This window comes from Mustela putorius, unplaced genomic scaffold, assembly GCF_011764305.1.
Source record: "Mustela putorius furo isolate JIRA1106 unplaced genomic scaffold, ASM1176430v1.1 tig00000831_pilon_pilon_pilon, whole genome shotgun sequence".
NCBI classification, from domain to species: Eukaryota; Metazoa; Chordata; class Mammalia; order Carnivora; family Mustelidae; genus Mustela; species Mustela putorius.
The window spans coordinates 2,420,642-2,447,550 of NW_025421490.1; the positions used below are offsets into that span (position 1 = coordinate 2,420,642).

At 45.0% G+C, this 26,909-nt stretch overlaps 2 protein-coding genes across 4 annotated transcripts in view; one reads left to right on the plus strand and one right to left on the minus strand.

Annotated features, from left to right (window-relative positions):
• Nucleotides 1–987: 987 nt before the first annotated feature.
• On the minus strand, nt 988–26,804 carry TPMT (thiopurine S-methyltransferase). 3 transcript variants are annotated; one of them, XM_013060815.2, is made up of 10 exons: nt 26,629–26,804; nt 25,328–25,385; nt 21,274–21,456; nt 19,613–19,705; nt 14,109–14,241; nt 11,204–11,256; nt 10,503–10,577; nt 5,591–5,676; nt 2,575–2,619; nt 988–1,439 (listed from the first exon to the last, which is right to left on the minus strand). In XM_013060815.2, the coding sequence occupies exons 3-10, from the start codon at nt 21,411–21,413 to the stop codon at nt 1,327–1,329; spliced, it is 738 nt and encodes a 245-aa protein (XP_012916269.1). In that variant the 5' UTR covers nt 21,414–21,456; nt 25,328–25,385; nt 26,629–26,804; the 3' UTR covers nt 988–1,326. The 3 variants fall into 3 exon arrangements, with proteins under 3 accessions (XP_012916269.1, XP_004761330.1, XP_004761329.1); XM_004761273.2 differs by lacking the exon at nt 26,629–26,804 and adding an exon at nt 25,884–25,960; XM_004761272.2 differs by lacking the exons at nt 25,328–25,385; nt 26,629–26,804 and adding an exon at nt 25,884–25,965.
• KDM1B (lysine demethylase 1B) overlaps nt 26,147–26,909 on the plus strand; it is a 60,176-nt gene continuing 59,413 nt past the window's right edge. The window contains exon 1 of the mRNA XM_045085070.1: nt 26,147–26,290. The gene's annotated coding sequence lies outside the window, so the exon portion shown is untranslated. The remainder of the gene's footprint in view (nt 26,291–26,909) is intronic.

Genomic DNA, 26,909 nt, shown 5'->3' on the forward strand with positions numbered 1-26,909 from the left:
ACACACTCTCTCTCTCTCTCACACACACACACACCATCAAGTAACCGTTGTTTTTTTGTTTGTTTTTTGTTTTTATAATACACACCATCCTATTAACATGAGCTGAATAATCCAGATCGTTTGGGTATGAAGTTGTACGGCTGGAGAGAGGTGTCTGAGATAAGAAAACGTGATGCGAATGAAAAACAGAGAAAGGAACAGTCTTGAATCCAGCCCCAAGTACACTGTAGCTTGTAAGATGTTAGCACTTAAACAAGATTAAACATAGAAAAACAAAACAACCAAAAAACCCTGCCAAACTTAGAGAAAAACCTTCTTAATATTTTTAACTTTTTAAAAAAGATTTTTTTTATTTATTTATTTGACAGACAGAGATCACAAGCAGGCAGAGAGACAGGCAGAGAGAGGGGGAGAAGCAGGCCCCCTACTGAGCAGAGAGCCTGATGCGGGGCTCGATCTCAGGACCACGGGATCATGGCCTGAGCCAAAGGCAGAGGCTTTAACCCACTGAGCCAACCAGGCGCCCCACATTAAATTTCTTGGTCTTTTACCTTGAACCTTAGTAAAGTGTTACATGGCCTCAGTGTTTCTAAATTTCATAAAAGTATCCATTTCTCTGCCTATTCTGTTTCCTTAAGTTACAAGCATTGCATTTATTTTTATTTTTACTTTAAAAATTACTTATTATTTTTAATTTATTTTTAAAAATTATTTTAAAATTTTAATTATTTTTTAAAGGAGTTTTTTTTTAAGATTTTATTTATTTATTTGACAAAGATCACAGGTAGGCGAGAGGCAGGCAGAGAGAGGATGAAGCAGGCTCCCCGCTGAGCAGAGAGCCCGACGCGGGACTCGATTCCAGGACCCTGGGATCATGACCTGAGCTGTAGGCAGAGGCCTCAACCCACTGAGCCACCCAGGCGCCCCTAAAAGATTTTTTAAGTAATCCCCACACCCAACGTAGGACTTGAACTCATGACTCTGAGATCAAGATTCACATAGTTCCACCAACTGAGACAGCTGGGAGCCCCTTTAGTTTTTAACTTATTTAAATTACATAACACATGCTGGTTGTAAAAAATTTCTTGCAATCTGTAAGTAAAACAGGTATATTCTGTGACCCCCTCCAATTACACTTTCTAAAGGTAGCTACTTTATCAATTTTGTTGTATTCTTTTCTATAAAGTTAAACACATTTGTGAGCAAAGATCTGTGATGTGATTTATAAACAATTTTTTTCAAGAGCCATCAGTATAGTTTCTTGCCTTAGCATAACCGTCAGCTGCCCAAAAACATGTTGATATCACTTGTTATTACTTGTCTCATTTACTTTTCCGTACACAGATACAACTTTTCAACAATGTAGTCAATTCCCCAACTTTTATGTCGTTCTTCAAAAACATCAACCTTCTCAAGGCAATGAATGTTGCATAATGAGCCTGTAACAAGAAGAAAGGGACACAAGCAAAATGGTTAATGAAGAAGGCATTAGAGGGGCACTTGAGTGGCTCATTTGATTGAACATCTCATTCTTGACCTTGGCTCAGGTCACGATCACAGGGTGGTGGGATAGAGCCGCCTGTCGGGCTCCGCACTCAGCATGGAGTCTACTTGTTCCTCTTCCTCTGTTCCTCTCCCTGCTTGCACTCACTCTCTCTCAAATAAATACGTAAAATCTTAAAAAAAAAAAAAAGAATGTGGGTTGCCTGGGTGGCTCAGTGGGTTAAGCTTCTGCCTTCAGCTCGGGTCATGAGGTCATGATCCCAGGGTCCTGGGATCAAGCCCTGCATTGGGCTCTCTGCTCAGAGGGAAGCCTGCTTCTCCCTCTCCCACTCCCCCTGCTTGTATTCCCCCTCTCGCTGTCAAATAAATAAATAATCTTAAAAAAAAAAAAAGAATGCAATTGGGGTTCTTCTAAAAACTCATCAAATCATTTTATAAAAGTAGTGTTACTGAAGATTTTTCTTTTCTTTTTTAAAAGTTTTATTTAAGTGAATCTCTACACCCAATGTAAGGCTTGAACTCATGACCCTGAGATCAAGGATCAGATACTCTTCCAACGGAGTCAGCCACATGCCCCTCTTTTTTTTTTTTCTTAAGAACTTATTTTTTAAGGTTTTATTTATTTGACAGAGACAGTGAGCAAGAGAGAGAGAGAACAGTGAGTGAGGGATGAGGGAGAAGCAGGCTCCCCGCTGAGCAGGCAGGACCCTGGGATCAGGACCTGAGCCAAAAGCTTAATCAACTGAGCCACCCAGGTGCCCCCCCTTTGTTTTTAATGAAAATGGGGAAACGCTAAAGGCAAACGGACCTCTGTATTGCTATTACCACTTAGAACTCCTAAGACCCGAATGAAACACACATTCTGTCTGGAAGAATTCAAATGCCTCTCACACAAAAGCACAACCGCTTAGCTAAAAAGGCGTATGACAGAGATGGGTCCCTTTTCTGGGATAAAATATTCTTCAGTAAAAGGGTTTCTGACTTCCAGATTTTATAGACTTCCAGAGATGAATCGGTGGTAACAGCTCAAATGGCTAATTGTTGACTTTATTTAAAATAGAAATAACTTACCAAATAATTTTTTGACTTCAGCATCCGGAACGTAAAATGGTGGACCTAGGTAAAAGAGAAAGCACGTGAAGACGAATTTTTGCAGATCTAATTCTAGAGAGAAATTCTCAGAGCCCACTGCTCAGCTGATTTCCAGGATTTAGGTGGAATTATTCCATACTCAGCTTAATTCTTGGGTTGGTAAGGATGTGACCAATTCCTCTGCTACTGCCTTTGCATGTGTCATACCGAAGAAGTAGACGGGCTTACCCAGGGGAAGCCAGTGTTGGGTGCCCATCTCCAACTTACGTGACATGGCTGGGCCAGCCATGGCACTTGGGATCTTTTTTAATTTTTTTCCTTTCTCAAGTTTTTAAAAATTTTTTAAAGACTTTATTTATTTATCTGACAGAGAGAGAGAGAGATCACCAGTAGGCAGAGAGGCAGGCATAAGGAGAGGGAAGCAGGCTCCCTGCTGAGCAGAGAGCCCGATGCGGGGCTTGAACCCAGGACCCTGAGATCATGACCTGAGCCAAAGGCAGAGGCTTAACTCACTGAGCCACCCAGGTGCCCCCTTTCTCAAGTTTTTATTTAAATTCCAGTTAGTAAATATGCAGAGTAATATTCAGGTGTAGAATTTAGTGATTCGTCATTTCCCTATAACACCCAGTGCTCATCGCAAGTGCCTTACTTAATAGCCATCACTCATCCCACCAGCATTGCCTCACCCCCCGCCCCCCCACCCCACTTCCCCTCTGGTAACCCTCAGTTTGTTCTCACACTTAAAAGTCTGTTTCCTGGTTTCTCTCTCTCTCTCTCTCTCTTTTTTTTTTTTTTGCCCCATATGTTCATCTGTTTTGTTTCTTAAATTCCACATATGAGTGAAATCATATGGTATTTATCCTTCTTTAACTTATTTTGCTTAACATTGTATCTCTAGCTCCATGAACACTGTTGCACATGGCAAGATTTCACTTTTTTATGGTTGAGTAATATACCATCCTATATCTACATACCACATTTTCTTTATCCATTTATCACTCGATGAACATTTGGGATTTGGGTTCTTTCCAGAGTTTGGCTGTTGTACATAATGCTGCAACAAACATCGGGGTGCATGTATCCCTTTGAATCGGTATTTTTGTGATCTTTGGGTGAATACCAAATAGTACAGTTGCTGGGTTGTAGGGCAGTTTTATTTTTAACTTTTTTGGGCACCTCCATACTGTTTTCCAGAGTGGCGAGTCTGCATTCCCTCCAACGATGCACGAGGGCTCCCCTTTCTCTGCATCTTCGCCGACACCTGTCGTTTGATGTATTGTTAATTTTGGCCATTTTGACAGGCATGTGAAGTGATATTTCATCTTGGTTTTTATTTGTATTCCCCTGATGCTGAGTGATGTTGAGCATCTTTTCCTGTGTCTGTTGACCATCTCTATGTCTTCTTTGGAAAAATGTCTATTCATGTCTTCTGCCCTTTCCTTAACAGGATTATTTAATTTGGGGGGTGTTCAGTTTTATAAGTTCTTTGTAGATTTTGGATACTAACCCCTTATCAGCTGTGTCATTTGCTAGTATCTTCTCCCATTCCAAAGGTTGCCTTTTAGTTTTGTTGATGTTTTTCCTTTGCTGTGTAGAAGCTTTTTATCTTGCTGAAGCGCCAATAGTTCGTTTTTGCTTTTGTTTCCCTTAAGAGACGCACGTAGTAAGAAGTTGCTACGGTCAATGTCTAAGAAGTTACTGTCTGTGTTCTCTTTTAGGATTTTTATGGTTTCAGGTCTCACATATAGATCGTTTATCCATTTTGAATTTATTTTTGTGTATAGAAAGTGGTCCAGTTTCATTCTTTTGCATGCTGCTGTCTAGTTTTAGGGACTTGGGAATTTTAAAATCAGAATGAAGTTCATTAACAAATTCCTTGGCATTTCCTTCATCTTCTGGAGTATTGTTTTCCGGTGACTCCTACACTCAATCACTCTCTACATATCCCTCCCACTTTGCTGCAGGCCATTTACTTTAAAGAAAATTTAGCTTCTGCTCCTTTCAAGAGCTATTCTGAATTCCAGCCCCAGACAGAGCCTGTTGTGTTTTCTGCCCACAAGCCCTGCCTTAAGCTTCCTGTTCAGGAACGGAATTTAAATCAGATTAGCAGGGCTGAGGTCTGTCTCCATTAATTTCCATTTCCATCTGATTGTTCCAGACTTAATTATGGACACTAGGGCTCATCTTTTAATGAGCTTTTAAGATCTGATTTACTAAAACAGAAAAAAAAAAAAAAAAAAACAAAACCCGAGCCTATGTAATTATTTATAAAAAGCCGCACTTTAAAAAAAAATTTAAAAACTGTTAAAAAATCAAAAAGGTGATTTTTACAATAAAAGTCTATGTATTTGGTTTTCACTTCTTCCTGGAAATAAAAGATCAGTCAGGGCAAAGGTTAAGCCTACAACATTGAAACCCATCAAAAGGAATCCAGAAGAAAACCTCACTTTGATGAGTTCAAAACAACGATCATTATTAAAGAACACAATAAATTGTAAAATTTCAGCAGTAAAAAGCCATAATAGTGCGGGGATTTTTCTGCACACCTCCTATCGCCGTACATCCCTGTCTCACCCGTTGTCCTAGAGGCGGTGTGTGTGTGCGTGTGTTTGCGGGCGTGCACCTAACACGTCCCCCACAGCGGGGATGAAACATACAGGCTATATTCAAGCCGGGCAAACAGTCTCTCTTCCTCCTACTCCAGAGTTCATGAGACCTCGCTTTTATATTAGGGCCATCCATTTCTCCCTGTCTTGTATAGTCTGAGCTGGGAACCGTAAACGAAACGGAAGACAAGAAAAATGTGTATCAAGTGGGAAGAGGGAAAAAAGGTTTATAGCTTCCATTTACCCAAACCAGACTTTTCTTCCTGGGTAAAAAAAAGCAGTATTCTTCCTGTGATCTACATTGGGAGCCAGTAGTGCTATCCATGTCATAGAATTAAATCAGGAAATAAGGGAACATCTTAGAAAAAGAAAAACAAAAGAAACTTTACCTGCGTATTTAGTGGGATCATAAGAAAGAATAGCCAAGAGGTAGTGAAACCCTTTTCTCGTTAGGGACAGCACGACATCCACATAGCTGAAAAGAACACAACAGGGTAAGGGGTTACATTTCTCCATAAAGGCAAAGCCTGCCGGGGGTGAGAGGCAGGGAGGGAAACCAGGTTCATGGCCCCCTACATGACTGAGTTTCATTCTCGTAACAAGTCCCTGAAGTCAATTCGCATCCTAAATGTCAGAAAGAGTCAGCAAATTCCATCACCTGCCTTTGCTGGGCAAGAGTAAAGACAGGACTCAAACGGGGGTGGGCTTCCAGAGCCCATCAGACTGGAAGATGTCACCTATAGCCAAGCAGAGACTCCTTCCAGCCTGATGCAGGTCTCTGGACACACACACACAGCACTAAAGCTCTGGGGCAGGGCGTCCCAGACCAGGCTGGGGAGCAGTCACCCCAGCATTGCTGGAACCAAGATGCCTGAGTTCTAGCCTCAGAGCCCGATTTGGGAGGTCTGCTGTAGGGCCTGGGATGCTGCAGCTTCACAGTATCCTGGGGGGCTGGTTATTGGTTATTGATAACAATATCCAGGGGCATGTGTGAGAAGTACAAAACACAACCCCTTTCCTCTATCGCGTTGGAGAGGGACAAAACTAATAAACGGGGCCGCCTGGTGGCTCAGTGGGTTAAGTTTCCGACTCTTCTTTTCGGCTCAGGTCATGATCTCAGGGTCCTGAGCTCGAGCCCCCGTCTGGCCCCAGGCTTAGTGGGGAGTCTGCTTGGGATTCCCTCTCTTTCCTTCTGCCCCCCCCATAAATAGATAAATTAAAAAAAAAAAAAGACAGACAAAAAATTCAAGGGAGTATGAAATAAAAGCCCAGCAAATACCACGTAAACCCTGGGTGCTATTGGCTCAGTCCTTTGTGTAGGTGTCCTGGGTGCACGTGATGCCACGTCCTGGCCAGGTCTGATGGGTTCAGAACGGGGGCACTGCCTGGGACAGGGCCCATCAGCACAGTGACCAGGAGCAGGACCTGGGCCCAGGATAGAATGTGGAGTTGGGCCAGTCTGATGACTGTGCTGGGAAACAGAACCGAGAGCCCCAGGAAGGCGGGGCTGGTTAGCTGTCGTCACTGTGCTGGAGCTGGAGCTGGAGCTGGAGCTGGAGCTGGAGCTGGAGCTCTCGCGGGGTGTGCTGGTTGGCCCTGGGGGTTGTAAGAAGTCAGACATGTGGGAGCACAGGTGGAGGAGGTGGGGAAGCCGAATGGCCAGGGCAGGAGGATGGAGGAGACGGGCACAGGGAGGCAGAGATGCCGTGAGGGACAGGCAGACAGAGACGGACAGCCTGCCCAGCTCTGAGGGAAGCGCCTTGGTTCCAGGCACTCGGATTTCTGCTGGGCTTGGATGAAGCGTGACCCCTGCCCCAGGCTCCGTGAGAAACTGGGGACGGAGGGGCTTACATGGGGGCTAGGAGTGTGGGCTTCACCAGATGCCAGGGCTCGAAGCCCAGCCTTTCCACTTAGCGGCTACATGAGCTTGACACATTCTTAACCTCTGCGGGCCTCAGTTTCCTCATCTGTAAAATGGGGCTGAGACTAGGAACTGACTCACAGGTTGTGGTGCCTATTTGATGAGTTTACACACATGAGGTGCTTAGAACGTTGCCTGGTGTGAGGTAAGCACCCAGGTTAGTTTTTGTTATTCTCTTTAGCTGACTCCCCCAGTTAGGGCTGGCTCGAGGGGGTCACACATCCTTCCAAGAGAAAGTGCTGGACCAAAGTAAACTTTTGAACAAAAAACCCTGGGGCGTCTGGGTGGCTCAGTCAGTTAAGTGTCTGAGGTCGGTCATAATCGGTCACAATCTCAGGGTCCCACATCGGGCTCCCTGCTTAGCGGGGAGCCTGCCTCTCCCTCTGCCTCTGCCCCTCCCCCATGCTCATGAGTGGGCTTGCTCTGTCTCTCAGTAAATAAATAAAATCTTTAAAAGTAAAACCTTAACTTTCTGATTGTTGGTCTTAAGAAGAAGGAAGACGTGGGGCACTGGGGTAGCTCAGTCTGTTAAGCACATGACTCTAGGTCTCACTTAGGTCATGATCTCAGGGTCAGGAGACTGAGCCCTGTGTTGGTTTCCCCCCTCAGTTCTGCTTGAGGCTCTCTCTCTCTCCCTATGCCCCCCCCCACCCGCTCACACCCTGTCTCTCTCAAAATGAAAAAATAAGTTTTTTTAAAAAAAAAGGAGGAGGAAGTGCCATTCCCATGAAGGTGATCAGTCAGACTGGTTTGGCCGGGTTTCCTGGGACTGACACACTTCCTTCCCTCTGGAATGCAGACTTTCTCAACCATTTTCCAAAAAATTCAGAAAAATGAGGGAGGTTTGCCCCAGCGATTTATGTCAAGCCAGAGAGCTGAAGGGCCCAACAGCAAACAGCTCAGGACTTGCCTGCGTGCCGTCAAAGCAGGTATTAACGACAGGAATGAGATGCAGTTCGAACATGCGAAGTACCAGGACGAAAATAAAGAAACGTATTTTTCTGCTGGCTTGACAGAAGCTGTTATTCTGGTAATGAAGGCCAACGTGTTCTCAGGTGTGCTTGGGGCTGTGCTCTCACACACACACACACACACACACACACACACACACACAGGGCTGGGCTTCGAGAAAAGAGGAGGAACCCTGGAGGACACAGAGACTGTGACTAAGCTAGAACTGAACGCCTTAAACAAGACTTCTAGATGGGTCTCACGACTCGCTTTATGTCTAGGACAGAGGAGGTGGTCGTGGCTGGTAGGAAACCGTGGATTTCCTTTGCTCTGAGTCTAGTCGTCTTTCGTTCATTTATTTGACAAGTGTTTGTTTAGCTCCTACTATGTGCGAGACATAGACGGTGCCAGCTGAGGGGGGGAATTAGACAGTGTGCCTGGTCTGCCCTTCGAGTGAGCTCTGTGACTTCCAATCTGCTCCCCTCCCTGTGGATTTGAGCCCACAAATCAAAGCCCCTGCAAGGACTAATTCAAGACAAGGATAAACGTCGTCAGGGGAAGGAAAACACCAACAAGGGTAGACATCCAGCAGATGTGGGTTCAGTGGACATACGTGGTGTTTTATGGAAACAAAGCCGCTGCACGGGATACCGTGAGTTGCCAAAGCACATGGACGTCACACAAGAAATGCAAAGCAGATGTTGAAATGTGATGTGGATGTCCAGGTGAAGACCAGAGCTGGAAATAGAACAAGGAGAAAGGCAGGTACCAGGCACGATTTGGTCCATCATTTCCCTAACATGGGCACAGTGTGTATTTAGAACATGGCAGGAACTTAGTACATGTTTGTTGAATGACTGAATGAAAGTAACAGAATTGAAGGGCTCAGGAAAGAAGCAAGGGTAAGGGACAGGCAGACACAAGCAAACGTTGAGGATGGTCCCTTAGGGAATGATGGCCTCTAGGCGTGTGAGGAAAGGGAAGCTTCAGAAGGAGGAGAAAGAGGAGGAGTGGCGACAGAAAGAAAAAGGAACACAGGAGTGTGAATTATCACTGAAGGAAAATATATATTAAGAAAATGTGTGCGGCTCTTGGGTAGCTCAGTGAGTTAAGTGTCTGACTCTTGAGCTCAGCTCAGGTCCTGATATCAAGGTTGTGAGTTCAAGCCCTGCATTGGGCTCCAGGCTGGGTGTGGAGCCTACTTAAAAAAAGAAAAAAAAAGAGGAAAGAAAAGAAAATATGGCATGAGGGGCACATGGCTGGCGGGCTCCATCAGTAGAGCAGGGGACCCTTGATCTTGGGGCTATGAGTTCAAGCCCCACATTGAGGTGGAGATTACTTAAAATCTTTAAGGAAAAAAAAGAAAATGTGGCATGGTCTTCTTAAGATTAGGTTTGGCAATCGGCTTGATTCATGAAATAATTAATTTTTAAGAAATAAAAATTTCATTTCACTGACGTGGGTGCAAGCCTTTGGACATGTGTTAAGAGTTGGCCTCCATCCCACGATATAATTCAACATTTATATACTCTCTCCAAGTAAGTACGTGAGTGATATTTGGATTGGAAAGTACCTAGGAGTGGCCATGTTTTACTCCGTATGCTTTCTCATGTTCCACTTTTATTTTCTCATAAGAGTAAGTGTGGTAAGAATGGTCAAACATGTCAGTAACCAAAGCTCTGACATAACGGCAGCTCATACTCAGACAGCTATGGAGAATAGCCAGGCACTTTCCACATCCGGCCTCCCCTTTAATCACCACAACTTCCTCAGGGAGAATAAGGCAGGATGGTGAGTGCGGGCTTCGACCAAACTCCCCGGGTCTGAGTCTGGATTTTGTTGTTGCGTGCCAGCTGCCTGACTTCGGTCAAGCAACCTGATCTCTTTGACCATAACTCACGCCCCTTGCTGGGCTCCACGCTCCATCCTTCCCCATCTGTAAAATGGGAACAACGGGGCATATGTCCCACAGGGTTGTTTGGTCGATTGAAGCTGTTGATAGAGTGTTTCAAGCAATGCCTGTCACATGGCAAGTGCCCCAGACAGGTGCCAGGTGAGGTCAGTGGAAGTGGGGGGTAGGGGAGGGGGGAGATAGGGGAGGGGGTGTAGGGGAGGGGGGCCCTATTAGCAGACACTCCGCCATCTTGCAGAGGAGTCAACAGAGAACTTGAGTACTTGGATCAAGGCAACACAGCTTGGAAGGGACAGAGCCACAAGCCTGTACCAACTCCCCATGGCCACAGCCAAATCCTATCTTTTTTACACAAAGATGGTACTTAATTTAGGTCTTCTAATTCCAGATACAAGAAGCTGTTTCAAACTAGTGGAAGTCTTAACTGATTTTCTGGAGCTCACGAAAAGTACAGCACGTCAAATGAAGAAGGCCCAAAAGGGAAAGCCAGCGTCATTAAAGAAACCAAATTACTAACCGCTCACGATCGCCTGGGTTCACAGCAACTAATGCTCCTCTATCCCAGATCCGGTCAAATTTGTCAATATTGGCTCTAGCAGGAAGAAAAAGAAACAGAAATACATCTTACATAAGAAAAAAACCGAGTCTCGAACAAGCAGCACAGCGTCCCTAGCGGCGCGTGTTGGTATTGCACCAGCTGTCAAGGGATCCGGATCTCTGGCTGCTTTCCCCACTTCTGCGGGGATGCCTGAATGTGGGTGTGAGGAGCTCCTTCCAGCTTTAGGAGCTGGTGGCAGTAGCCTCCCCCTTCTGCTCTGACTTGGGAGCGCAGAGGAGAGCTACAGGGCAATCTGTGACAACCCACTCCCAGACTCCCGAGGAAGCACCAGAGCCTTTCAGGAGGTAAGACCACCTTCTACACTTCGAAAGTCCTTTCTGTAACCGATCAGGTGTGAAGCGAAGACACTGTCTTGCTCTTCCTTCCTTCCCCCGCCCAGCTTGGAGTCATAACAATGTTCTCCATATTTTGGAAGCTATCCAAGGATGAAGCTATCAAGTGTGCAGACATGGTAGGCTGTGGTCCGAAGAAGTACAGGCCGGAGACTCCCATCCGTGCTACCCCGACTGGGCGAGGGTCAGCAAAAGCCCCCCCTTCCCCCAGCACTGCCTGGTGAACACTCAGGGCATTCAAAGTACAGACGTAGGATTCAGTCCTACCTGGGAAGATCAAAAAGGCTGCAACAGTACAATGAAATGTTCCCTTTAGAGCTCTGTAATGAAAGTCAAGGGAAAAAAAAAGCTGTTTAGTTAGGAGCTACCTGGGTGGTTAAGGAAAGATAAGAGGGGAAAGGCACAGCAAAGGTGGTGGGGAGAGAATATGGAAACATGAAGAATACAATTGTAGCAAGGAATTTTTTTTAATGGGAAATAAAATAAGACCTTACTATAAATAATTTTTATAAACAGCGCTGTTTTTTTTTTACTTTCGTTGCGTTTGTTTGGTTAGTTGGGGTTTTGGTTTTTTGTTTTTTGCTTTTGGCCTGTCTGAGGTTCTTTGGGATCCACTCAAAGAGAAAAATCATAGAGAGGTTAACCCTGAAGATGAGTTAGCAATTATTTGGGGGGCTTGTTCTGTTTTAGCGATATTGACTTTAGCAGAGTCCTGATGTTTTGACACTGTTAAAGGTAAACAAACGAGTTAACCAATGACCAGGCAGGCTGATAGAGGAAGGTCAGATACTTTGAAAGGCATTTTTGCAAAGTACAGTTGTGTGGACTCCTGGCTTTTCTCTCTTTCATTCATCAGCTAGTGGGCGTTTATTGCCTGAGCCCCTGGTGGACAGAACCACCCTGGGTTCTAGGAAGGGGGTGCGGATCTGACGTGGGCTCTGCCCGTAGTGAGGACAGCCTAGAAAAGCAGAGAGGTGTGGGCGGGAGATGCATTAAGGACCGGATGGCCTGGGCTGTTCTGGTTGTGTGCCCGGGGAACTTGGGGACTCAGAAGATGGAGCGGGGAGCTGCCCGGGGAGCGTCTGCTAACATTACGGGGGGGGGGTGCTGGGAGTGCAGTCCAGGGGCATAAAGAGACATGGATTCAGCTGGGTCCAGGGGATGTGAGAAGCCTGGGGGCTGGGGGCTGGGTGAAGGACAAGGAAGGAGAGGTCAGGACATGCACGTGTTGGATCATATTCTGAACGGAGGCACCAACAGTGGTTTACAAGTTGAAGCAGGGTCTCTGAAGGCCAGTCTGGAAGCACTGTGGTGGTCCACCCAGGGGGGCGGGCGAGGTGGCAGAGAGCACAGCCCGTGAGTCTCAACTCTGGGGAGCTTTAAACAGCATTGATGCTGAGCCCCACCCCTAGTGATTCTGATTTAATGGGCCTGGGGTGAGCCCTAGGACCAAGAGTTTTGTAAGAGCCACAGGAGGCCTTTGCACACGTGCTGAGAACCACTGCTCCTGGACTGGTGTCTTTGGACTGAGTTAACTCCAGGGATGATTTGAGAACAGGGTGGAAGGAAGCTGTACAATAAAGTACTATTAAGCCTCCTACTGACCTGCAATTAGTTTCAATATTTAGAAAACAGAGTACCTTGTGAGAGATTGAATGTACCAACGGACAATGGCCAGACCCTGTCAGACTAGAGAGCTTGGACCGACTGCAGCAGCCAGCCTGGGAAGCCAAGCCACAGTCTCTGCTCAATGACGTGTCCGTGACTGTCAGCTTCCCTAAATTTCATCACCTTTCTCTCTTCCAACCCAGGATTAACCAGAGAAAGCCAAATACAGTCCCCAAACCAATCCCACAGGATGCCCCCTCTCTTTAGCTTACGTCTGCCTCCCTGGTGTCCGCAGCCTCCAAATGGCCTCCCTGTGGTTTCCAGCACGAAGCTCTCCCACCCCCTGCCTGCCTCTGAGCTTTTTCAGAAGCTGGCCCCTCCAAGAAAACCAAAAACCAAAAAACTAAAAAAAAACCAAAAAACGGCCTTGCTTGTTCTCATTTGAGTGGTCTTTAATTCCCACATTCTTACCCCAAGCAGGCAAAGCATTCCTCTGGCTCGTTGTGATCACAGGATGAAGACAACTCCCAGACCGATCACTTCCAGCCCAAACGCCACCCACGGCCCCCCAGACAGAAAGCCATTTGCCACCTACACCTGCGCCATTCCATAGTTCTCTTAAACTCATCCATTTTCTTTTTAAGTGATTTCTGTGCCTAGCATGGGGCTCGAACTCACAATCTAGAGATGTAGAGTTTCGTGCTGTAGCCACTGAGCCAGCCAGGGGCCCCAAACTCATCATCCTGAGAACACAACTCATTTTCTCTTCCCCTTCAGCTTGTTTCTCTTTTATTCTCCGCGCGGTCCATTCCAGGCATCTGGGCTGGAGATGCAAACTCAGCTCCCCCTTCATCCCCAGTCAGTTAATCCGAAATCCTGCCCATTTGACATTCTAAACATTGCTTTGATCTGCCTGTCCCTCTATATGCCCTATGGCCCTCCGAGAGCAAGCCTCCGAGAGCTGTTCCCTGGACCTCTGCTCACAGCTTCCCATCTGGTCTCTCTTCCTCGAGGCTGCAAGGATGGTTCATCTCAAAAGAAAAATCCAGCCGAGTCACGCTCCTCCTTAAAATCTTTACCGCTCAGAATGAAGGACCAGCCTCCCAGGGGATCTGAGACCATGCCCTGCGGCTCCTCGTTGCTCCCATTTTGCCCTGTGTCTTTACGCTTAGCTCTGTGTATGACAAAGAGCTTTCCTCTGTGTTTTTCTTCTCTCCTAAGCGAAGAGATTCTTTAGGGCATGGATTGTGTTTTTATCTCTTCAGTGTCTTATGCAGGGTGTGGCACAAGACATTCTCAGAAATGCCTCTTTATAAATTTAAAAAATCAAACAAACGCAAACCAAAACATGAGTATAGACGGACTTTGATATCAGCTGTTGTATACATCTGTGCGCGTCTGGCGATTACCTATCTTTTTCAGCCCTAGCTCCTTAAACTCTGTAATGTCCCGGTGAATCCCTGTGGGAAAGGGGAGTCACGTGACACTTGTCTAATAATCCATGCTAAGAAAAACCTTTCTTATGGGGATATGGAAATCAGTATTTACCAAAAACAAGACAAACCTTGAAAACTTTGGCTCCAGGAATTTCCGTGATGGGTTCTTCTGAGTAAGAAAGATTCTGCTCTGTAAAAAATTCCCGTATCCCAAGTTCACTGATTTCCACACCTACGACACTGTGTCCTAGGTCTGCAAACCTGCATGAAATATATTTACACTTACATTTTTATTCCAAATACAGTACTAAATAAAAGGGTATATCCCTATAAACATCCATTTCCCTTAACTTTAAGGGATTTGTATGAATTTGGGGTCATAGGGTTTCACAGAACTTGTAGAGAAGTGGATCTATTTATTCTGAAACTTACTAGTACATGGAATTCTGAGAAACTGACTTATATGACTTCAGGAAAAAATTAAAAATTTGGAAAACTAATACCTTAAAATGTTGATCTTCTTACAAATGGGTTTGATTAGAAGAGTTTCTAATTTAAAAGCATCCTATGGGATTTTTTAAAAAGACTTTTGTTTATTTGAGAGAGAGCACAAACTGGGGGAGAGGCAAAGGGAGAGGGGGAAGCAGGCTCCTGTTTGAGCAGGGAGCCTGACATGGGGTGTGGTCCCAGGACTCTGAGATCATGACCTGAGCCGAAGGCAGGCGCCCAACCGACTGAGCCACCCAGGCTCCCTGTATCCTGTGGATTAGAAATGCTTTTCAGTTTCTCTAAATCAGCCCTGCCCTTCAAAACTCTCTGTGCTGATAGAGGTGTCTGCACCTGTACCATCCAATCCAGCAGCCAACCACATTGGCTAGTGGCACTGGAAATGTGGCTATTGTGATTTAATTTATTGGTTTTTTTGGGTTTTCGGTTTTTTTTTTTTTTAGATTTTATTTATTTATTTGACAGAGAGAGAACACAAGTAGGCAGAGAGACAGATGGGGGGGGGGTAAGCAGGCTCCCCGCTGAGCAGGGAGCCCGATATGGGGCTCAATCCCAGGACCCTGAGATCATGACCTGAGCCAAAGGCAAAGGCTTAACCCACTGAGCCACCCAGGAGCCCCTAGTTTATTGTTTTATTTATTTTTTTAAAAGACTTTGAGAGTGCGCATATATGCCAAGAGCGGGGGGTCGGGGAGAAAGAGCCGAGGGAGAAGGAGAATCTCAAGCAGGCTCTGGGCTCAGTGGGGCTCCATCTCTCGACCCTGAGATCATGACCTGAACCAAAATTCAGAGTCAGAGGCTCAATGAACTGAGCCACCCAGGTACCCCCAGTGTGACTTAGTTTAAACTGAAATAGCTACATGAGGCTAGTAGCAGCCATGCTGGAGAATAGGGCTCTAGGACATTAGCATCCATTTTTACAATCTTACAATTTCTATTTACCGACAATAAACGCTATCCAGAAATTTATCTAACTGCCATTTGCAAATAACTTGTGTTTTTCTGGTAAGCTTTAGAATTACAGAAGCCACAGTTGTGGGATCGTGGACTCCAGAGGAAATAGTGTTAGCGACACAGCACTGATTTTTGTCAAATTAAATAAACACAGTCAGTTCTGCTATAATGCAACATAGGCATCCCTAAAAATCACTATGTTATGCAAAATCAAGCCATAAAAATCAAAAGGTTTATGGAGAAAAGGGAGGGTGGAGCACAACATTGAAAAACTCTGTCACAGAGGAATATTACTCAGCCATAAAAAAGAATGAAATCTTGCCATGTGTGACAACAGGAATGGACCTAGAGGGCATTATGCTCTATGAAGTAAGTTAAACGGAGAAAGACAGATACTGTATGGTCTCACTTGTGTGTGGAATCTAACAAAAGAAAAAACCCAACCAAGCTCATGGATCCAGAGAACAGACTGGTGGTTGCCGGAGGTGGGCGTCGGGGTTGGTCAAAACAAGCGAAGGGGGGTCAAAATTCCCAGTTATGAAATAAAAAAGCCCCATGGGGATGTAATGCCCTGCTTGGTGACTACAGTTAATAATATTTGAAAGTTGCTAAGGGAGTAGATCTTAAAGTCCGCATCACAAGAAAAAAAAGTTCTGTAAGTACAGATTTACAAATACCAAATCATTACCTTATACACCTGAAACAAACACAATGTTATATGTCAATTATACTTTAATTTAATTTTTCAAAAATATTTATTTATTTGACAGAGAGATCACACGTAGGCAGAGATGTAGGCAGAGAGAGGGCAGGGAGCAGGCTTCCTGCTGAACAGAGAGCCTGATGCTGGGCTCGATCTCAGGACCCTGAGATCATGACCTGAGTTGAAGCCAGAGGCTTAACCCTCTGAGTCACCCAGGCGCCCCTAATTTAAAATTTTCTTAAAAAGCTGTTACCCATTTGCCATCACTTGTCTCTGTGAATTAGGATTTTCTCAAAAATATACAGTTATACTTTAGAAATGACCTGAATAAATAATGCATAAGGGGAAAAAAAAAAAAACAACCCTGCCAGTGCCACATTAAAAAGAGGAAAGACAGGGGTCACTTGGCTGGCTCGGTTGGTAGAGCATATGACTCTTGATCTCTGGGTTGAGTTCAAGCCCCATGTTGGGAGATTACTTTTAAAATAAAATCTTAAAAAAAGAGAGAGAGCTCCAGAAACCTAACAGAAATGGTGGTAGGGTATTTTAACCATGTTAAATGGTTACAAAATATATTAAATGGTTACAAATATATATAAATACCCCAGAGTGTTGGCAGGGCTGCAGCTTGTTAGTTACAGTGCACTGTAGGGGGTAGGGGGGATATTACTGGGACATTCGGTGGCTGGGAGGGGCTCACAGCACACAGATCAGCCTAGGTGTCCAGGAGCTGCTGGAGGAGTGTACCGGGGAGTGTCCTGTCCCTTCACACTAGACTGCATTCATCTGCGTGTGGTTTTCTGCTCCTACCTCAAGCTTCTTGCACACAAAATGACACATAAGCGAATGTGAAATTCACATCATGCTCAAGTTGTTCCCTGACTTATCAATGCAGTCGGACTGAAGTTAGCATTTTCAAAACAAGAGGTAGAGGGGAACTGATTGTACCTCTTGCCCACACAAGGCTATCACTTTTTAACAAGGTCAGAGCATAAACTGTTTACAGTTCTAAAATAGACACATTAATAACTTGCCTAAATTTGTAAGTTAACATACAGGGAATATCTTTTAATGTCTTATTTTATTATTTACTTATTTATTAAATAATTGAGGTTTTTATTTTGTTAAGTAGGCTCTACGCCCAATGTGGGGCTCGAACTTATGACCGTGAGATCGAGGGCTGCATGCTTTTCCAGCTCAGTTAGCCAAATGCCTCCACTTGAGGACAATTTAGTATTTTTTAATTCTCCATACGAAGTTACCCAGACTGGCTGTGAGGATTTTTTTTTTTTTTTTTGAGATTTTATTTATTTATGTGAGAGAAAGAGAGTGAGAGAGAGAGAGAGCACAAGCAGGGGAGCAGCAGAGGGAGTGGGAAAAGCAGGCTCCCTGCTCAGCGGAGAGCCCTATGTGGAGCTCAATCCCAAGACCCTGGGATCAGGACCTCAGCAGAAGGCAGACACTTAACTGCCTGAGCCACATAGGCACCCTGGCTGTGAGGATTTTTATTTACATTTGAAGATAAAGGCAGAGCCCATTAGAGACTGACATAGGCTGAATTATGTTGGACTACTTTGTCCTAAGGAACAAAAAAAAATTAAAACCCTAAAAAAACTAAAAACAACAACAACAACAAAAACCCCAAAAAACCTGGGGTGCCTGGGTGGCTCAGTGGGTTAAAGCCTCTGCCTTCAGCTCAGGTCATGATCTCAGGGTCCTGGGATCGAGCCCCGCATCTGGCCCTCTGCTCAGCAGGGAGCCTGCTTCCTCCTCTCTCTCTGCCTGCCTCTCTGCCTACTTGTGATCTCTGCCTGTCAAATAAATAAATAAAATCTTAAAAAAAAAAAAAAAAGAAAAGAAACCTAAGGAAAGATGTTAAACATTTTATTTTAATGCTGTTGGGCCTCATCTCATAGATAACTATGAGATTACATCTGTTACATTGACAGACCATAAGACACAAATTAGATACATAAATGGAAAAACCCTCTGATACAAAAGCTTACCTACCATTGTAATGGCTTAGTTCTGGTGTTTTTGTTACAAATGACTTTAGATCCCAAGAACATTTCCACACCTGTCGACACATTTCGACAAGCACATTTGATTGTCTGTTTTCTCATTCCATTTCCTAATCTTGTCTCTAAACCTCTGCTAGCCCTCCATTGTTAACACTTCACAACAGAACAGTAAGGCAATCTGTTTATAGAGTTCATGTTTTTCCTGCAAGTAGTTTTCAAAGAACTCTTCTAGTCCAGTGAATCAGGGAGGCGTAAGTCTAGTGATATAGTTTAAATATTAATTTCGTGGCCGCACCAGAATCTGAGGCTACCATGGCCGTGTCCCAAACGCTCAGCTACGAGTGGAGCACGTGGGTGGGCTGCCTGTAGGAAGACCACATCTGCCCTGGAAAACCAGCTCCAAACGCATTCGGATTTCTCTGGGGCAGCCACCTACATTTATATAGCAAACAGAGCATTTCTAAGTTACTAGATTTTTCATATACTAATCTCTTTTATAAATACTTTGAAATGTTCTTTCCTGCCTAATGGCCAAAATTCTCAACATTCAAGCTTATAAATTAGTGGTACATCTTGGTATGTACAATAGCATCTATGCAGGGTACCTGGGTGGTTCAGCCGGCGAAGCATCTGCCTTCGGCTCAGGTCATGATCTCAGGGTCCTGGGATCGAGCCCCGCATGGGGCTCTCTGCTCAGCGGGGAACCTGCTTCTCCCTCTGACCCTCCCCCTTCTCACATGCTCTCTTAAATAAATAAATAAAATCTTTTAAAAATTAAAAAAAAAAAATAGTGTCCATGCATTTTCACTGCAGCGGAGTTCCGTATAGAAAATGATTGCCGGGTTTGTGACTTCAGGGTAATCTGTAGTAATGGTGGCTTACTAAAGCTAATTCTCTTCACAGAGAATTACTCACAAGAATTACTTTCCTCATCACTGGTTTTATAAAAATGATTCTTGAAAATAATTGCCTATGCACTCGTAGTGGGAAGGAAGAGCTACATTGAACCATGGTCTATACATTGTCTTGCCAAAGAGTTATAATTCATTTTGAATTTTTCTGCTCACCTCCATTAAAAATATCTAAAATTAACTCAGCCAAGTTTCTAAACGACCTACAAAAATGAAACTGTATACAAAGATGTTGCAGATATAAGAGAGAAAGCTGGTCCTCTGTACCCCCTGAAACCCCACCATTGGTTGCAAACTATATATTTTTTTCCCTTAGAAACCCAATACAGAAAGACAAGACCACACCAGTGGTTTGTGTTGTGTCTTACTGTTTGAGAATATTATCTCTATGAACCCATCAGTGATAGTGTATTGAACATAAAGAATCCCGGTGCATTTCCTGAGCATGGGATTTCTAAACCTACATCCTATTAAATATTCACCCAACACATTTGCCATCAAGAAAAGAAAGTGTATGAATGCTTATTTGCTCTTACCATTTCATCTCAACCGCTTTTCCACAAAGAGGAAAAAATACTCTCAGTCCGTTCCCGCCCTTAAGGAAAGTATCCAAATGCTTCTTTAATAGCCTGGGGAGGAAAAAAATATATTTTTTGTTTACATTAGCCCAGTGCATGGAGGAAAGGACTGTACTCGGATGACGTCAAGTACTCATCATAAATCATCTCCCTGAATATTCCCCACAACTTTACAGAGTAGAAAACATTATTCTTCTCTCCAGTTTAAATATGAAGGAAGAGGGAGGTTAAGCGACTCACTTAGTCCCGTAGCTAGTGAGTAGGGAATCTGAGTTGACCCTGGGGCTTTCCTGATTAGTAACCTGAAGTTGTTTTTTCTTGACGTTTTGGAAATTCTTTAATTTTCTGAAAGTGTATATGTGAGAGAGACAGAGAGAAAGAGAGATGGGGAGCATCTGGACTCAGCGGATTTTTCAACACCTGTTTTATGGGAAGCTCTGTAAACAAGTGCCAGGGTCTCAGACCATGAAGCCCTGAGAAGTTTAACTCTGTAGTTAATTCCCTCCGTAGAGACGTGGCTCTTCTAAGGTCACCCACATGACAAAGATAACCCATAGGATGGCTCTGGGGAGATGCCCAGCTGCCCCTCAGTGTGCAGGTGTGATGATGATGACAATGACGATGATGATGTCATCCCCTGGAAAGTCATAGCGGTTGCCTTGAACAAGCCTGACTGCTTTACCTAGTGCTGGCCCAGATATACCGCTACTGTCCAGAACCTTGTACTACCGATCCATTGTTCAGCATCCTAGCTCTCGTAATCACCTCTCTCAGCTTCTCCTCTGCCACCACACAGATAACACTTTGCATCTGAACACATACTGTCAGCAAGCAAAGTCAGGACACCACCACTTTTCATGGGGCACCTGGGTTGCTCTGTTGATGAAACGTCTGCCTTTGGCTCAGGTCATGGTCCCAGGGTCCTGGGATCGAGCCCTGCATCAGGTCCCCTGCTCAGCGGGGAGTCTGCTTCTCCCTCTCCCTCTGGCCCTCCCCACTCATGCTCACTCCCTCTCTCTGTCAAAAAAAAAAGAAAGAAAGAAAGAAAAAAGAACAAAAAAAGAACACCACTCTTCAGTATAAAGAGATATATACATAAATGCAGGCTTCCGCTGTATATATAAATATGCATGACCAATACCCAGATGCTACAGGGCCCTAAAAGAAAGATGTATTTCATAAATCTGAGATGCCTGCACATGGAAGTCACACTTTTATTTATACACCCTGGGAAGAGAGAAGATTGCCCATCAACCTGTGATGCTGCAGAGACGATGAAACGTGAAAAACTAAACACGTGCTTCGTAAAAGTCGTCCAGTAACAGGTCCCTATATTACTATTTCTATTTCCAAAGTCAGTTTCTTTCTTTTTTTTTTTAATATTTTATTTATTTATTTGACAGACAGAGATCACAAGTAGGCAGAGAGGCAGGCAGAGAGAGAGGGGGAGGCAGGCTCCCCGCTGAGCAGAGAGCCCAATGCGGGGCTCGATCCCAGGACCCTGAGATCATGACCCGAGCTGCAGGCAGAGGCTTTAACCCACTGAGCCACCCACAGGCGCCCCGCCAAAGTCAGTTTCTAATAAAGCATTTCTCTGTCATAAACTGAACATTTCTTACTTATGCCCTTGCTCCTGATGGAATCCAATTTTGCGGCTCACCCACTTTTCTTGCCATTCTTCCAGAGTCAATACTCGATCTCTCTGTACCTCTGGGTCAGGGTACTCTTTAACATCAAGGAAAGTTCTTGTACCCTCCATGGTTCCGGAGACGCCTTGCCTTCCAAGCAGAGAGCTCCAACACCTGTACCGAGAATATTCGGATCGCTGTCATTCAAGGGCATGGCAATTCTATTGATGAATGAAATACAAACCTATTGTCCTTAGCAGTCTGGCTTTTAAAATTATTTCCATATCCAAAGAAAAGCCATCTGAAAAATTACTTTTCAGTGAGTCTGATGGTAGAGGCACACCTCCTATTACATATTAGGAAGGATCTCTAAATAAATAGAATTATATCTTAATGTTAGGGTCCTTAGGACTTAAGTTTTTTAAAAGGAGAGGAGAAAAAAAATGGAAAAAAGAAAGAAAGAAAGAGAGAGAGAGGCAGGCCACACTTTATAATTTTTGTAAGCTTAGGATTTTCTCTAGCATCTCACTCTTTAGTTTTTAACATTTCATTTCAAGCTGACTTATTTTTTAGCCATTGTAATGCATATAACTGAAAGAGATTCAGAGTTGTGAAAATAGCAGCCCCCATTCGAATGAGAAAGGCAACCATCTTGAACTCTCTTAGCTGAGTCTAGAAATCTAACTCTGTATCTCAGAATAGAATGCTTATTTTCTATCTTCTTGATTTTTCATTTCTAGATAACATGGAGAAATGATACCCATTTCGCTCTCCTTCAACTTCCCAACACACATGCCGCCTTCTCATTTTCCCCAGCCTTTCAACATAGGCACAGCCTATTTATTTTCAAAGTTTATTTATTTACTTATTTAAGTAAGCTCTCCAACCAACATGGGGCTCAAACTCCCAACCCCAAGATCAAGAGTCTCGTGCTCCTCTGACTACAGTCTATTTTTGATTAAATATTTGGGGTACACATGACTATGACCAGGTAAATACTATTCACAGCTAAAGCACATAGTATTCTATGATTACTTTTCTTTTTGTGCACAACTTTTTATTCTGTAGTTAACAACTGCCTTGCTTTTTCCTTCATAAAATTCCTGTGTACTTGTTACCAATTCAGGTCCAAGTTCCACCAGTTACCCCAATAACCCTATCAATACTCTCAATCTCTTTGATATCAGATATTCTACCAAATCACCCTCTTGGAGGAGACTTTCCAGAGACTTCTGACCTGGGTGCTTTCCACACTCAGTGCATAGCTAGCATTCTCTCTCTCAATCATCACCCTAAAGATTTCTTTATCTTTTGATGAATCTCCTGATTCTTCTATCCTACGTTTTCCTCTTTTTTTTTTTTTTTTAAAACTGTCCTTGCACTGGCGAAACATGACCTCCAACAGCTTTCTGAGAAAAAAGGAAAAAAGGCTTTTGTGACTTTGCATATCTTCATACTATTCTCAATCCTTGATGTGTAGTTTTGCTGGGTATAGAATTCTCCATTAGAAATCATTTTTTTCTCATAATTTCGAAAAAGTCATTCCATTGTCTTCTAGCTTCCAGAGATGTTTCTTAAGTTCAAAGCATTCTGATATAGTCTATGAGGCCAATATGCTTTTCTCTCTCGCAAGGCTTTTCTTTGCCCCTTCTTTTTCCAATTTCATAATTCTATGCTTTCTTTTTTGTTTTCTGTTTTCCACCATTTTCCTGAGTTCTTTGAATCTGGAAGGTCATATGCCTCAATGCTAGAAAAAAATCTCGAATTATTTAGATGATTTATGTCCCTCTTTTGTTTCTATTTCTTTCTGGGACCTCTTTTATTCTGGCAGTAGAACCTCATGATGTAGTATTACAAATTTCTCATATTTTTTTCTATTTTCCAGCTCTTCATCTTGTTGCTCTATTTTCTCAGAGACCACCTTAATTTTTATCTTACTACCTTTCTATTAATTTTTAAATAAAATTTCTTTTGATTTGCCTTTTCTTTCCCGCCATTAAGTCTTTCATTTTCAAGAGCATATATATATATATTTTTTAAAGATTTTGTTTATTTATTTATTTGACAGAGATCACAAGTAGGCAGAGAGGCAGGCAGAGAGAGAGAGAAGAGGAAGCAGGCTCCCCGCAGAGCAGAGAGCCCGCTGCGGGGCTTGATCCCAGGACCCTGGGATCATGACCTGCGCTAAAAGCAGAGGCTTTAACCCACTGAGCCACCCAGGCACCCTAAGACCATATTTTTTTGTTTCTGATGTTCTTTTTATATTATTTTCTTATTTCATATATAGAATGGATATATTTTCTCTTTTCTACATATACTGCTGCTTACAAGTCACTTTTCCTGTTAATTTGTCTTCTGTCTTTCCAACTACTGACTTTCCTCAAATGCCCAGAAATTATTATTATCCGCTCCTATTTAAGAGTAGTACTGAAAAGCTGATTAGATGTTTAAGTATATGGGTGGGCGCACTGACTATAAGCTTCATTGTAAGGATAAGAGTGGATTTTGTGTGGAAACCCAGATGTCGTTGTTGTTATTATTATTATTATTGACGGGTCAGACTTTCCATAGATGGCTCTCCCAACCACTATTGTAAGGATCAAGTCTTAGGGCCACATGAGGAAAGGACAGAAGTGAGAGAGGGTCCCAACATTCAGTTTATCTGTGTTCAACTAGTCTCCATTTTCAGTATGGTACTCGAATCCCCAGCTATCTATTTGTCTCTCTCCTGTCCAGAGTCCTTACCTTCTGCAGGGGATAAAGCCTGCCCCCAAACTCTGCTGGTGCCACAAGAGACAGTCAGTTACCTTGTTGTGGGAAGTTGGGAAAAGGATCTGGGAATTTAGCCTTTTCTGAAGCAGAATTTCAAGCAATGTTTCTAGTTTCAATCATACCCTTCTACGTCCTGGAGGAAACTCTTCTAATTCCTGAGCATTTGGGGATTCTATAATGCAAACAGGGATGTTTATTGGCTGTTCCCATTGCTAGTTTAGAATTTAGCTTTCTTCAAAATCCTTTCTTCAAAATCCTTTTCCACTTGTCCATGTGCTTTCTAGATTTCAAAATTTTATTGCATTTATCTTCTCATCTGTTCTCTCTACCCTAGTGGTTTATGCTTTAAGAAACGCTGTTGTTCTAGTGGGGTTTCAAGAGGGTGTGAAAATAAATATGTGGGTTTGATGTCCTATCCAACCATTTGCATTTTCAAATAATTTTCTCATAGTTTCTTTTTTGCATGGGAAAATGCACACAAAGGAACTGAGGGGAAAAAAGGACACCTAAACATAACTGCAAATCTATCTGAAGGTATGAGGAAAATGTCCTTTCAATGGGAACTCTGTAATACCAAGGACAATATAACTTGATTAATTCTAACATTCCCTTTGAATCAGTGAAACTAATTTGGTTTAGATTATACTAGCATGCTATTATAGGCAGATCTAATTTAATGATTTATCAGAGAATCGCACACATCACCTACAAGCAGGCATTTCAGGAAAAGTTCCCTTTACTGCAAAATTTGGTTCCAGGGGGCTTAGGAGTTAAGGTGAAGCCCCCTCCCCCCCCCAACTTTGGGAACATAAATTCTCTTCTCTGAAAATATTTGTCAATAAATGCTTTTGCAAGGTCCTGTGGATGTCAGGAGGTGACTCTCAGTTATCTGACATGTCAGAGCCAAGTCTCTGATTATATTGAGCAGGGAAAAGCGAAAGAATTAGTTTTCCCATCTACATCTTCAGCCAAAGACTTTGGAACCTGAGCTCAAGGATTCATAAAGCAGTTCTCTACTTAAAACAAAAGGGAAGCATAATTTCAACACAGAGCCAGGGCAATCTGAAATTAGACAATTCTATCCCTTTCACACCAACTAGAAATGTAAGTTAACATCATGTACATAACTTAACCACTTCTTAGCGGTTCTAATAGCATCTCAATGTGTACTTGCCCGCGTGCTTTTTGAGAGAAAGATAAAGCTTCTTTCTATAAAAAGCTAAAGGTGCAAGTTATAAGAATCAGGAAAGGCGAAGTTTACAGCTGTTCCTACCCATACACGGAAGGAGCATCCTCTTTCGATGGACTCTCAAGTCTGGTTTCCTCTCTCACTTAAAAAAAAAAAAAACAAAAAAAAAAAACATGTTTCTGCTTTAGATTTATTTTTAAATGTTGTCAAATTGAATAATAACTTCTCTAAAGTGCGCATTCTGAGTACGGCTCAGTGAATTTTTAGATATGCATACACGTGCCTAACAACCTTGGAGCAAGACGGAATATTCACAGCACCCCGGTTCCCACTTCCCCACCCCTGCCCACAAGAGCATCACTCACTATTTAGCAAGTACTTCTCTTATCTTAAAAACCACTAATGGAGAACGATGTTTGGGGGGGGGGGAGCACTTTAAATCATGAACTCAGAAAGGTCATTCATTGCTCGACCTTGTTATTCCCAGATCCCATTCTGCTTCCTGAACCCCATTTCAGGGCGCGGATTGCCGGGCTGCCCCCGCTCATCAGGACGCCCCAGTCCGGAATCCGATCCCAGGCTCGCACCTAGGAAGTCGTACCAACTCTCCCGCGCCCTCTCTGCGCCCCGGGAAGCCTACCTCGCGCGCCGCCAGCAGCCTGCAGCTGGTTCCGGAGCCGCCGCGGGCCCCCAAGGGTCGGGCCCGCGCGCCCCGCCCCCGCCCCGCCCTCGGGCCCGCCCCCTCCTCCCGCACAGACCCCGCCCCCCGCCCCAGGCGCCCCGGCTTGCGCAGCGGCGGAAATGGCCAGGGCGGGGCGAGCGCCGCGGCGGAGGCGAAGGCGGGGACCCTACTCCTCCCTGGTCCCGCCGGCTCCTCCCACCCCGGGTCACGCCGTGACAGGGGCGGAAGCGGCGGCGGCGGCGGCGGCGGCCGAGCGGGGGCTGCGGCTCGCGGCGCGGATCCTGCTGTCCTGTGCGCGCGGCGCGCGGCTCCGGAGGGGCGCCGGCAGCCCCGGGCGGCGCGCAGCGTCTCGCCCGCGTTCCCAGGTGCGGGGCACGCGGCTCCGGGGGCGGGCGCGGGGGCGGCGGCGGATTTCGGGTGACAGCTCCGCACAAAGCGGCTTGGCTGGGGTGCAGGCTGCCCTTCTCCGTCTGTGCGGCGCCCCTCGGCCGGGTGGGAGGTGCAGCGGTGCACCGGGGGCTGCCCCCGCCCTCCCCGGAGCAGATGGGGGGTGCGGGGTCTGAGGGAGGAGGGGGGATTCCTGGGCTGGCGTGCGGCGGCCACGGGGTTCCCCGACCCGGCGCGGGGTCTGAGGGTCTCCCTGCGCGCCCCTCCAGTGCCTCCTTTCTGTGCAGCGGCGCCCTCTCGTCCCGACTCCGCGCACCTCTCCGGCGCGAAGGTGAGCCCCGGAGGCTGTTGCTTCTCCGACTTCGGGGAAGAGACGAGAAAGCGCTTCGGAGGGCGAGGCGGCTGCCGCCGGCGCCGGGAACGTGGGGGCTCCCTCCTGGGGACTGTCAGAGCCCGGTCACCTGCGGAGTGCGTGCGGCCGGCGCCGAGCCCGCAGTCCGGGAGTGTGAACTCCCCGGCCGGCTCTTCCCAGCCGAGGTGCGGCGGCCAGGAGCCCGCCCCCCGCGCAGGTGGAGGAGGGACGCTCCGGCGCGGCCA